The 14,077-nt window shown below is 42.3% G+C and overlaps 1 protein-coding gene across 5 annotated transcripts in view; it reads right to left on the reverse strand.

Moving 5' to 3' along the window:
• Nucleotides 1–14,077, reverse strand: part of SMYD3 (SET and MYND domain containing 3) — a 634,743-nt gene that overhangs the window by 59,107 nt on the left and 561,559 nt on the right. For all 5 annotated transcript variants that reach the window (XM_075924904.2, XM_075924902.2, XM_089777376.1 and 2 more), the window contains one exon: nucleotides 2,725–2,812. In XM_075924904.2, coding sequence (XP_075781019.1) covers nucleotides 2,725–2,812 — 88 coding nt within the window. The remainder of the gene's footprint in view (nucleotides 1–2,724; nucleotides 2,813–14,077) is intronic.

Here is a 14,077-nt window from a genome sequence, read left to right on the forward strand (position 1 = left end):
ACCTTTTCTAGCTTATACAAAGCATTTTCATCAGTTCACTTCCCAATGGTCTTGATACATCAATGCAGTTCGATCCCAGGTTACATATACCAATAATCCCCCAAATCAACTATTTTTAATTTATTTTTGTTCTTCTGTTGGTTATTTATCACAATCTATATCTTGCTAAATCTTATGAATGTCAAGCATTCATGCTAACTATCGGGCCTCAAACCTATTGCATTAAGCCTACTTTAAATATTAATATGTATATATGTTATGTCTCCCTACTGTCATAACAGCTTTAATGGCTTCAATTTTATTATTTGAAGTACTTTAGCATTTCTTAGCACATAACATATAGTTTAATCTCATAAAAGAAAGTCCCCTAAAATGAGATGATAGGGATCACAGGTCCACACTCATGCCAATGCCATAAAGTAGCACAGGTCCCAATCCAAGCAAAGCACTCAAGCACAGGGTGAGGGAATGAGTTTTACCTGACCATGGGAAAGTTTATGTACTAAAATTTAACAACACATGTATGTGGGCTTTCCTGAAGCAGGCTCCATAAAACTCACCTCTAAGGCCTGGTTCCTGTGAGGTTAAATTAATTGTTTAAGTGTTTTGAGTTCCTTAAATAGTAAGCCACTTTACTAGGGAAATAATTTATCATTGTTATTTTATGTGCCAATAATGGTATGATTTATGAACACTGATTTCTCACGCAAGATCCAGGGACTATATTAAATGCTTAATTTTAAAAAGTAACTATAAAACAGGAATATCAAACTGTACTTTGACAAGAATTCTTACACTATGCCTGCTGAGAAAATATTAGCATAATATTAATACAGATGTTAATGCAAGATAGGATTATAGAATCCTTTATTAAAAACACTCCTCTAAAAGTCTATTTACAATCATTTCAGATATATGTCTTAATCTTCCTCTCTCAGACACACATCGCTGTATCCTTTATGGCTGATTAAGGATAGATGAACAGGAGAAAGCCACATTATTTTCACTTGATAAAAATGTTTGTAGTAAGCATAAAGCATTGGCACTCTAGCGAGATCAACACCTTTGCTGATGCTCGGCATCACTCAAGATGCTGTCATGTCTCAAGATATTGTTTCATACATTCTGTAGCATCTAATATGAAAAGTGTAATATCGCAAACCTCTTGAGGCCAAATTCTGGCTGGCAAGGTGCATAATCACAAGCCAGAAAACCTGCAATCAGCAGTTTGAGTGCAATGGAGAAATCAGCTGTCCCAATTGTAACTTCAGCTAGAGGAGAAGCCGTTGTGCAGGGGTCTGGGATAGACGGGGTTTCCTTTTCCCGCCTGTCACAGTGATTGCCCTGTGCTCAGCTTTGACTGTTCCATTTGTGCACTTAATCACAAACGTGGGCTATTTGTTGCTTAAGGCTCTCTGTGTGCAGATTTAGAAAGTGCTAACTTTCCCAACCCTAAATTCTAAACACTTGTTTGTTTGAAAAGAAAGTGTAACATTTGCAGAAGATGATGGATAAATGGCCCACTCTGCAGGGAAGGTTTCATGCTCACTATTGGTGAATGGACATGAGTATCTGTCAAGCCCTGTCTTCTGATATTGCAGAAAAAAATGCACGCCAATTTACACTGCTGCTACACTGGGACGTGATATGAGGAAAGATGAAACATTTCAGGTAGCACACCCCTGAGAAAAATCATATACATCAACAGCCCACATTGCTTTTATAAGACAGTCCTGACACCTTTTGCTATAGCAATTTGAGTTACATTTTTAAATTCCATTATGTCAGTCCAAATTAATATTTTTGATTAATGACTTCAGCAAAATGACCAGAACTGATAGCCTAAATTTTTAGAATAGCCCTCAATTTTGCATATATAATTTTGCTCCCACAACTAAATTGAGGCACATTTAATTGTACCTGCAATTGCAGTTTTAATTACCCATACTTTGGCTATACATTTTGGCATTTAAATAGTTTTAATTATAGTTTACGGGAGCTTTCGAAAAAGGCTTCTATTTTTGAAAGAACCATGTCTAGACTGTGGTTTAACTTTCAAAAAAGTGCTATTTCGAAAGAGCACCATGATGTAATTATGCAAATGAAGCACGGGAAATTCAAATCCCGGCTTCATTTGTAATTTTGAAGTGTCTAATTTACATCCCTCTGTTGAAACAGGGATGTAGTCTAGACACACCCTAAGTGAGGAACTGAAGGGGGAGATGGGCCACGCGCAAAAGGTGCAAACGAACGAACGGCATGAGGTGCCTTTTGAACATGCGCGGCCCAACTGACAACTCCTTGAAAAGCTCCGATCTGTAGCTCCGGGGACCACCCGTCACCTACAGTGGAGCCTCTATGGGGACATCATTCAAAGAACAATTGTTTTCAGTGTTACAATTACTCATGGATTATGGCTTTGATTAGGATCAAGGTCATATTATAGTAAGGTGCTGTACAAAGAGCGGAACATAGCCCCTGCCATGACAAAATTATAGGCTAAGCACTCTAAAATGACATAATCATGGGTTCAATTTAAATATTCTTTGGTTTATACTTTAAACAAAGAATCTATTTTTCAAAAAATGAAAAAAGGAAGATTAAAGAAAGAATGTTTTCTTCCCCCAAAGGGGTGCAAAAGCATACAAGGTGGGCATTATGGATTGTTAGTAAATGCAAGGAAGATTCATTTGACATTGACTGTCACTGTCACTAAAAGGATACCTTCTTCTGACTGTGGGTCTTTCACATTGGTTACGGCATCTTTGATGTCTTTCCAGGCTTGCTCTTCACCTGCCAGCATGTCAACATCCTGTTTTGACAGAAACAAAAGCAAGAAACAAAAGGACTCGATAAGAAAAAACAGAGTTGACTTTGAATATGTAAGAACATGCCACAATCAAGGTTATAAAAGATTACATTGGCACAAAGAGTGTTGGGCATGTGTACTGAAACATTTTCCCCCAAATAATATCTGGAATGAAAAACAGAGTTTGCTGCTGGACTGCGTTTGCTTTCCATGACTTTTCTAATGATTGAGATTACTCCCTGGAATGCTCGTGGAAACCGAACATTGTCAGGAATATTAGAACATCAAGGAAGGTGAATTCATAAGCAGTGAGTATTGAGACCAGAAAGCCGATTCTAAGAATTATGATCATTTGAGCAGGAAACAGAAGCAATAGATCATCTCATGTTTCCAATCAAAACAAAACAAACAGCTCAAATTTCAGCTACTCACAAGGAACTGCTCACTAACAGTCTACAGACGCACAAAAAACCAACAATCCTGTAAGCTGAGCACAGACAATCTGCAAGCAGAAAGAGCCCAATTTTATTCAATACTCAAATTATAAGCATGAGTCTAGTGAATTAGTATGCTGCTCAGAAAAAATTACTTTTTCTAAAATCACAGTTATTCCCGTCCTGCTGGTAACCATATCAATCGTCACGTTTTCATGTCTCTATTTCATAATGCAGTGTGTATGAGGGGACAATGCATAATGGTGACAGCAAGGGACTGGAAATGAGGAGAAATGGATTTTATTCTCAACTCTGCCAGTGACTTACTATGTAATTTGGGGGCAAGTCACTTAGAGGCAGATTTTTCAAAGGTGTTTAGGTGCCCAAAAGTGTAGGTAGGCAATCAGTGGCATTTTCACAAGTGCTTTTAACTAAATCATGCTTCAGTTTCACCAGCTGTATAATGGGGAGAATAATACTTGCCTGAGCAAAAAGCTTTGGAAGACTTAGATGAAAGCTGTTATATAAGTATAAATGATGTTTATTTTAAAATACTCTCAAAACCAGCCCTTTAGGAAACAGAATTATATGAAGGAAATTGGGTATCAGGAGCTAGCCAAGCACTTTTGAGCCAATACACACTCCACGGGTACCACAAGATCACAGCTGTTGAGAAGTTTATAATCCATGCCTCTCTTGTGCTACATAAATAGAGAGAAATAGGAGAATAAAAGGAATTATTGTGAATTCCAAATAACAGAAAATATTTGCAGGGAACCTCTGCTCACTTTCAGGTTTAATTTTGTAGTTTTATCTTTCAATCTATGCAACAAAACAGCTGGACTCCTATCTTATCCAAGAGATAGTTAAATCAAAATTGGTCTCGGGTGTCTCATAATTCTGTAAATATTCTGTATTAGAAAATTACAAATAGGGCAACATTACCCTATTGAAATTTGCAAATGCAAAAACCAGTTCTCTGCCTGAAAAAAAGCTCACCTGGAAATAATTTTGTACACATCTAAATCTGCCATCAGAAAGGGAAAAGGTCAAAACCAGGACATGAGAGCTCATGTTGCTGTAGTCTTGCTAGCATAGCTAATAGTACAGACCTAACCTTGTTATGTTTTGTACCAAACTTACACCAAATGGCTCAAATTCAGCCTTGATATAACTCTACTGATTTTTATGGCATTGCATTGCTTACAAGGCTGATCTTGGTCTGCTCTCTGACAAACTGTTCTGACTATTGGGCCTGCTGATGCTCACAAAACACCTCTGTACATCTGGAGTTGCTCTACTGATTTTCACTGCTGTGAATAAAAACAAAATTTGGTCCATAAAATGTAAATAATATGCTACTGCACAATTAAGAGGGGGGAGGTTTCTTGAGCAAAAAGGAGGAAATTTCTGTTAAGGTTCTCACAGCCACTGTGAGACTGCCACTTGTGCAAACACAGTAGCCAATATTGCTATAGATATGCACTATGTTAAGATCCAAGCAAGCGCTCAAGGACATTGGAATAACAAGCACTGACTAGATTTAGAGGTGAGAATAAAATAGTGTGCAGTGCTTTATAGGTCAGTCCCTGGGTACAAGACAGTGTTAGGGGAGTTCATTTACATGTTCGGAGACTGATAGATGGTATAAGTTAAAGGATATGTCAAGGTAGGATTTTAGTCTGCACCTTGTTAGACTCTCCTTGGAGTCGCTTTTCTTGCTGCATGCCTGCTTTCCTGCACCTCAGCGTGAAAACTGCAAGTACATGGTATCAGGTTTCCCTAGCCATGTATATGTGCATTGGGCACAAGGATACAAAGAGTCCCCACACCCTGTAAGTCCCTGCAAAACAATTACAGGCACTGAGTTTGGTGGAGCACAAAAACTGCACCTTGTGCTCTCATCATCCTAGAGGGGACCGGAGGCCTGGCCTTAACCTCCCTACAAAGGAGCCTGTGGTATGGAGGGAACGCTACCCCTGATATAGACTTTAAGATTTAAGTCACTGACTTCAATGGGAGATCTGTCTTTGTTTTTAGGATGTGGCTGTTGGGGAATTTGCTTGGGTAAAGATTTGTCCCTTTAAGCACCCTTGATTCCTGGAAGAGGGTTCTTGCTATATTTTTGTTGCTAATTCTAAATTTAAGACAGGACAGAATATTTCTGTCCTTTTCTGTAGGATTTTGTCCAGGACTTTCAATATAGGCAATCAAGCGGAAGCAGCAAAATGTCTACAAGTGGTCACTGTGAAAATACTACTGGCTTATAGGCTAACCAGCTTTTCCCAGTAAGCTGTTTCTGTCACTGACTTGGACTCTGCTCTGAAAATGTTGGCCATGTGATATGACTGAGACAGCTTCAAATACAAAGCTGCCTTAGAGTAGGAATTATGGAAATAATTGAAATGATTAATAGTTATGCCAAACTATTTAATTTCATGTAAGAGCATGGCATGAACAAGATTTAAATTTTCATGAAATGACCCATTGAAAGTGACTCTTTTCAGAGCAAGTTCCTGGCCAAACCTCCAGGTGTGCAGTTGCCAGCAGTAAAAAGAAACATGTCTTTTCATCTGGTGAAATGGAGAACTCACCCTGTAGCAAAGTGAACAGCCTTTGAACAACAATGAAAGTTTAGTGACACCAGTCTAATTATTTCCCCCCACCGGCAATATTGGTGTTCAACACAAAGTTTTAGTCTTCAAAAGAACAAACTGATTTGCTTATGTGGCTCCAGTTTTGTTCTGAAAAAATAATTAGCAGCATCTCAGGGATACACAATGAACTTCCAGCAGATGAGGCCGGTGGATTTACAGATTCGTGTTTCACATGGGGAGGTGTGCTGATGAGGGAAGTGCAAATGGATACGTGGGGTGGAATGATTCTAAGAGAAGGAGCAAACTGAGCAATGGCCCTTACAGCTGCACTAAGCGCTGCTCCCTCATCTGCTTGTTGCCCGACGCCAGGAGGAGAATAGGAGAACACAGACCTGGCAATACCCGCAATATGACTGACTATACTCCCTTGGAGTCAGGGAGTGCCGCAAGGCATGCTAGTTGACGCCTGGAGCGAGTATGTAGGGGAACCCTGAATGGCTATCTTGAGAATTAAGATCACTGCACCTTTGCTTCCCCATGCACAGGAGATACCCCCAAATTTAGCCATTACTTTATCTCCTGGGGAGTGACTGTAAGATCTTACAATAAAACCTCTGTTATAGCAAAGGCCCAAGAAAACTCTGCATTTTTCCCCTCCCCTTCTCCAGCCTCGTGGCCAAGTTGGGCTGCAGTGTGGCTTTCTAACTGCGGGGAACCTTAGGATTCATGGTCTCTATCCAGCAGATCTCAGGTGCTCTGCATGGACTGCCTGCTCTTCCAATGGGCATTCTAGTTCAAACTTTGTTCTTTCCCAGAGCCTGACTTGTTTTTTGTAGTAAAACAAGCCACAATCGTCATTCCTCTTAAATGGTTTTGAGCACTGATAAACCCTGATACCCCAAAAGACACCCCCCCCCCCAACGCTGTCTGGATTTTACCCTTTGGCAGTTCACACGGGGAGCAATGCACAAAGGAATGTGTAATACTATTATAAGCAGAATTTTCTTTTGATAAAAGCTCTGTGTTTTTTTCCCCCTTTCCTAGCTGAGGCAGATGTGCAGTCTCATAAAGGATTCGAGAACTCGGGACTAGCAAATCCCTTATGCATTTGCCTGAATATTATGAGTGCTACAGACTGTAAGTCAGGACACGATAGTTTGTTGCTCTTCCTAGAGAATATCCTGCTTGTAAATCCAGTTATCTTCCCGAGCAACTGTGAAGCTTGAGGTCTTAAGTGTACAGATATTCATCATCAATTTAAATGTGAGGCACTTGTAAGTGGGCGTGCCCAACTGCATTCACTGGAAACGCTCATGAAAATAGCCTGATGCACAACAGGCATTACTGAAAGTCAACATTCGTCACAAGCTATCATAGTCTCCCCAATGCAGAGGTTTTTAGCCACATTTGTTGAAATGGAGCTGGGACCACCAATTAACAAGAACAAGAGGACAAAATGGAAGAAATAAGGGGAAAGGTTTGATGACAATTTCTTTGTATTGTGGTCAAACCTTAGAAGTCAGCCACACTGTGCTATACACTATGCAAACATATAACAAAAAGATTGTATTAGGTATTGATACACTTGCCATATGTTTGAGGGACACAATTTTTTCCACACGTAATCTGAGTCAACATGTGTCATATCTGCTACTTCTTGGGGCCTTAATTCCTGAAAGTGGTTCCCACAAGTAGAGAAAGATAATGTCTTGGGGGACAGGCAGAGGTGAAAATAAGAGGATGCACCCTGATGTGCAGCTCCAGCAAGAGCTGATTGAGCTGTGGCAAAAGCCAGCAGGGAGCTATTTAAAGAGCTGGCAGGGACTCAGGCTGCAATAGGAAAGTACCTGCAAGAAATCTTAAGTTACTTTCAGTGCTGGGGACAGGATACATATTTTGTCTTCTCAGCTCTGATTTTCTCTTCCTCCCCATTGTCTTTGACCTCCTTCTCTGGTTCTCTCTCATGTTACTCCCCATCTCCTCCTTTCCAACTTTTGTCAAAGCACTCTCTGGCTCGTTCACTCCAAGCACTTTCACTAGTATCCGGGATGTATAATGCTGTGAGCACACCCACCCCACTATAGCAATTACAGCTTTTGATTAGAATCACATTCAAAATTTTAACTGTTAAAACACAGCCTACATGGATAGTTTGCCCTGCTATGAGAAGCACCCGTCACCTCTCCCTGGACCAAAGCACCCCGATATCAGTCAGTCAGGAACACCAAACCCTCTTGTCACAAACACAGACACCAGTCTCTCACCACCATTTTGCCCACTCAACATACCTGCAAAATCTTTTCCTCACAGGAATGAAGTTGCTGAGGGTTTTTCCTTCCCCCTACCCACACTACAGAAATGGGATTTCGATTTTCTGTTCCACAACAGGTACCAGAGTCAAGTTCTCGCCTCTCTTCCCCCCGCTAGATCATTGTGGTAAAGTGTAATGTTTGCTAGTGGAGACAGCCACCACGATATACTTCCCTCCCACCTTCCTCACCTGTCCACAGAAGAGGGAAGTGAGTTCAGAATTATCCATCTCATAATGAATTATTGTATTCCCTTTTCCTTTGTCCCCTGCCAATAGATCATGGATGGAGGCAGGGGCTTCTTTGACTTCTGCGGGGGTGCCACTGAGATTCATCCTACTTCTACTCCTCTCATTTCTGAGCCACAAGTTTGGATGGGTGGGGACTGCTGTTTCCACACCCCACTACACGGTTTGCTTCTTTTGTGCAGATACCCAGCTTGGTACGCACAACAGCTAGCACAGGTGCTCGTGAGTTCCTCATGGAATACTGTGCCAGACTGCCCCAAGTGGAGCAGAAAACAAGGGTGAACACTGGTCTTTGAAATGAACCTGGCAGGTATTTTCTATTCAAAATACAAGCAGGAATTATGGAGTCTCAAAGGCAATTGTTGGCTTTTTAATGGCATGAACCTATAGGCTGTAGGTCAAACAGAAATTATGGGCTTACTGCAAGAATTACGGGGTTTCATTCTTTGGTCTGTGTCATGCAGAAGGTCAGACTCAATGATGCTACTGGTCCCTTCTGGGCTTATATTCTAGGAATTTATCATACTAATGACTGTAAGGCAGTTTTGATTAAATGCGGCCTGTGTGGAATACCCGCCTTAGTATATGATGATGTATTTTTCTCAGGTAACCATTTTCAAAAGCCTCTTTAAAAGGAAAGGGTTTTTTCAGAGTACCACATCCTAATTCTTTAAAATCAGAATACCCTAATATCTGAATATTATACACCGTGTGCCAAGTATTGTGGTGGTGTGCTCAGTTCTTATCAGCTTCAACAGCATCTGACCATCTAAGTGTCAACTCACAGGGGCAGGGCCCAACAGGGTTGTGAATTCGCTTCAAGACAGAGTCGATTAGGGATAGTTGCTTTTATTAATCTTACTACATCACTACTATTACAGGCTTAATACTGCCAGACGGTTACACGGCTACTGCAAAGTAATACATCAATAAGCATAGGCAGAGCAATGCATAAAAGAGTAACAGGCACTTGGAAATTATTACGCCCCTTCAGTCTGCAGGGAGTCCCGTTCCTGTTACCTCGCACCCAGCCGCAATGGATGTGGCTCCAGCTAGGGGGATCCAAGGCACCCTTTGAGGTCTAGGTCTCTGGTGAGACTCACAGAGGGGTGAGACTCCCAGTGATTTTACACTTTAGTTGTTTACTGAGTGAGCACGAGTTGACCCGATGCCACTCTCACCGTTCCCACGGGGCTGAGAACCGAGGTCATGTTATTTATCCCCCTAGCTGGAGCCACGTCCATTGCGGCTGGGTACGAGGTGACGGGAACGGGACTCCATGCAGACTGAAGGGGCGTAAGCATTTCCAAGTGCCTGTTACTCTTTTATGCATTGCTCTGCCTATTGGCGTATTACTTTGCAGTAGCTGTGTAACCATCTGGCACAGGGAGTTGCAGCTGATGAAGGCCGTCTGATAAAGAACACCTGGATTTTTCGCCAGCAGGATTCATGGCTGGCCAAGAGGAATATAAATTTAACCCCTGCAGGCCTACATGTGGGTTTTTATGTGACACTAAGATAAGGATCTTTGACTTCTTGAAGCCTGCTGGGTCCAAATTAAAAGACTTTCTGAAAATGTACCTTGGGAGATCAGATCCATTTCAATGAGGACAGTATGCTCTTCTAAAACAGGACTGTTGTGTATTGCTGTCTTCAAATATAAAAATCTTTACATTTTTCTAGGCACAAGACACCTAGGGAGGCCTTGGAAAATGAAATTGTTTTTCTGATTAATTCATCAGTAGCTCATTGTTCTGTACTTTTCTGCAAACAGGCTATATATGAAGGGAAGATATTGTATAGTCTGATGCAGAGTTTTTATCAAGTTGGCGGGAGAATGCAATATGGAAGTTGCTACAGGTTGCACCTCCCAAAACTGGCAATCTCTGGTCTGGCAACATCTATGATCCAGCACTACCATGGATATTCCTGGATCACAGAGTCCAGTACCCTAGTGGCAGGAGGGCAATCCAAAAGCAGGGCTGGGCTGAAGTAGCAGGACAGGGCAAGGGTGGGGGCAGGAGTGGCCCGAGGCCGGTTGCGGCAGCTGGCGCCCCAAGTGGAACGTGCGATTGGCACCCCCACCTACAGGGCCGTCAATGGACTGACATCATCGGTGGGCACCCCCGTGACGCCATCATCGGGTGCCCTGGGTGGCGGTGCCCTCGGCAGCAGCCAAGTCTGCCTATAGCCACGGGCCGCCCTAAGTAGCCTGCAGCAGTGGGAGTGGAGCTGGAAGCAGCCCCTGGCAGCCTGTGGCACTGAGACTAGATCTGGGGAAGCAGCCACAGTGCAGAACTGGGCAGTTAACAACCCATGGTAATGTGGGCCTGGAGCCACAGCCCTAGAGGGAGCAGGGCCAGAGATTACGGGCTGCCACAGGGCAGGAGTTCAAGCCCTCAGCAGCCCGCAGCAGCAGGACTGGGGCCGGGGCTGGCGGCAGCATGGGGCCGGGGCCATAGCTCTGGGTAGCTTGCTGGAGTGTGGGGCTAGAGCCCACAGGCTGCCACAGAACCAGAGACTGAGCCCTTAACAGCCCCTGGGAGCCTGTGGCAGTGGGACCAGGATGACAGCCAGCCCCCACCAGCCTACAGCAGTGGGAACAGGGCCGGAGCCAGCAGCAGCCCCTGGCAGCACGTGGCAGTGGAGCTGGGGTAGAACACACAGCGTGGGGCCAGAGCCAGAGCCTGTGGCAGCCTGTGACAGTACAGGCTGCTGGAGCCCATAGGCAGCTTCTAGCCAGGGCAGTGGCAGCAGGGCTGGCCAGGGCTAGGAATAGTGAGGACCCCCCCCCCCCAAGCTAGCAGTGCTGAGAGTCAAGGGCTAAGGGACTGTGGCAGGGAACCTTCCCAGGTCTGGCAAATTCCCTGATTCAGGACTAGTCAGATCCCAAGGGTGCCGGACGAGGGAGGTCCAATCTGAATATGATCCAGAAATAAGTTTCCCGATTGACAGGGGTGATTTGGGACAAAGTACAAAGCTTAGCTTTATACTGCAGAGCCTGCAGCGAAACCTCCCCAGGAGTGGGGTTGCTAGCCCCGCCATGCCAGGAGACACGGCATGTAACCTGTGGGCAGGAGCAGGGGAGCAGGCCTGCCATGGACAGGGGTTGCCCCAGCTGGAGCGGTCCCTGTCTGCACAGTGGGCCTCGGGGGGGCTACAGGAGCACTCTGCTCAGGGCAGGTAGGGAGCTGCTCTGGCCCCTACCAATTAACCTTTTACATCCCTAGTCTGAACACATACCACAGGTGTAAGTGATTACAGACAAGACAAGAGAAAAAAGCATGTTGAGGTGTTTTACTGCAATATCTGAAGTCATGTCTTGGTCCTCATGCAGTGACTTTTGTTTTCTAGTTTTATGGAGCAAAAGTAGCTTCACAGTCAAGGTAGAACCCACAACAGTGGGGACAGGTAGCAACTAGAGATAAAAGTGTACATAGCTGTGGACAACTGACTGAACCCATTAAATGTTTCTGACATTTCTTAATCTTCTATGTAATAGTTGGGGACTTCAAAAGACGTTGAACTTGGTAAAGAGAGTGTAATAGTGTCTCTGGTTAACTGGACTACACATTGCAACCCCATCTAATCTTCATATATTTGAATCACAAACTAAATAAGTGAAGAGCCAAACACTGATCAGCCACATACCATCTTTCATCACAAAACCACATGGTTCTCACAGAAGCCTTATGATATCACTTCTATGAAGTTACTTTAACAACAATTAGGTGTATGTTGAACATGCACTGCACAGAGCCCTGTGCTTATGAGACCCTTGTGTTCTAGGATTCATGTATGGCACACCCTCTCCAGATGTCAAAACCTGCTTGCTCCTCAACAGTGCAAAACAACTCTGATTTCTACAACCTACCCAATTCAACTCTCCACCCCATGTTGTACAGTTTAGTGGAACTCCACAGATCTTTCCTTAAATAGACCTGATAATACCTACAGCTGACCTGATGATAGTTGTGAGCCTCTTTAGGAGACCTCAAGATTTCGGACACTGTAAAATTAAAGAGAGTAGAAGTGATCGAGCATCTGATAATTGCAAAGGGTTTTTATTTGTAAAGAAAAAAAATTTTGCTTCATGTAAAGAAAACCCAAGAACGTAAAACTGGAGACAAAAACTCAGAAATTAAGATTGTATTTCATTAAGATAAAAAGTTAGGGTGACACATGCAGAGTAAGCAATATTCCATGTCTCTTAACTGTTATTCAGTACATCTGGTCACTGTTTGAAAGGCTAAATTAATGTACTCAATTTACAATTACTAACACATGGTAATCATATAGCACTTTACATTTTCACCGTGTGGACACTTATAAGTGTTTGGAAGCACTGTGAAGGTTAATGTTCTATATTGTGTGGATATAAAAATACTTAGTGTCTGATTTAATGTTCAGAATAGTACTGATTTACTTAGAAGCCTAAAAGGAGATAGCAGTAATATTTCTGGGAGAAAAATTACACAAAATTAAATTTGTATTTACGGAAAACTCAGATCAACGAGCAAATCTGCACAGGCCAATTTAATTCAATAGAATGCAATGGGAGCAGGTAAAATGTGTTTTAGTAATACTATACTACTACAGAGATATGATCGTTACAAAAAGAATCAGAAGCCATCATGTTAGCACTGCACACAATTGATTGTTATAGTGATTTTTTGTTTAAACCTCTTAGATCAATCTTGAGATTATACAAGTATAAATATTTGCAGGAACAAATACAAATGAGCTCCAAAAATTCTTTTCGTTAGCTCTGAACCACAAAGTACAGTTGACTTTTGTTAACAGCATAAACACTCACAAATCAAGTGTTAATATTAAAACCTTTCTTCATAATATGTACACTGTGTAATTGAATAGTAAAACAATAGTATTTTGGAAAGGCACCCTCCACAATCAAAGAGGAGCATTTAAGGGTATTATGTTACCTAGCGATAATATCTAAAGACCTCTGTCAGCATTAAAGCAATATAATATAGTGCTGACATGTAAACTTCACAATAGCATCCTATGTAGACTTGGAGACTCTTCAAATGAAAGGTTACAAGTTAACACATTCTGCAGTAATTCCACTATGTTGTAGTTATCTTGGTTGCTGACCAATATATTCCCAATTTTTAATTATTTTTAAATGTGTCATTCACATTCTAATCTTCCCTGAGAAACCATGATCACGCAGTTTATACCAGGTATATTCCTGGACTTCCCTCCCACTTCCTATCATGCAGTAGTTCAGTCGTACAGAACTCAAGTCAATGAGACTGGAAAGGGCTCAGCCCCTCACAGAATCAGGCCCCAGAGGTCCAGTCTTATTCCTATTAAACTCAATGTAAAGTTTCCTTTAGACTCCAGTAGGAGCAGTTCTAGGTCTCTAAGCTGTGGTGGCACTCACACTGTAAATTCTCTATTTCCAGAATCTTAGACACTGACTGTAAAATTCAATTCTAACCTGTACATCAATACAATGCTTGCAAAGTGAAATAAAAATTGATTGAACCTATCTGAAATGCAATAAACAGAGGTTAATTACTTGTCAACTAATAAAATGAAAAAGAAACATTTCTACAGCTTAGCAAAGGAGAAGTGGGTTTTGTGACAGACCCACCCAAAAAGACTTAGTAGGTTTGGTGGTACTAGCGCATCTTCCAATATCGGCCCAACTGGC

Source organism: Pelodiscus sinensis, chromosome 3 (genome assembly GCF_052426305.1).
Source record: "Pelodiscus sinensis isolate ZL-2025 chromosome 3, ASM5242630v1, whole genome shotgun sequence".
Lineage (NCBI taxonomy): Eukaryota > Metazoa > Chordata > Testudines > Trionychidae > Pelodiscus > Pelodiscus sinensis.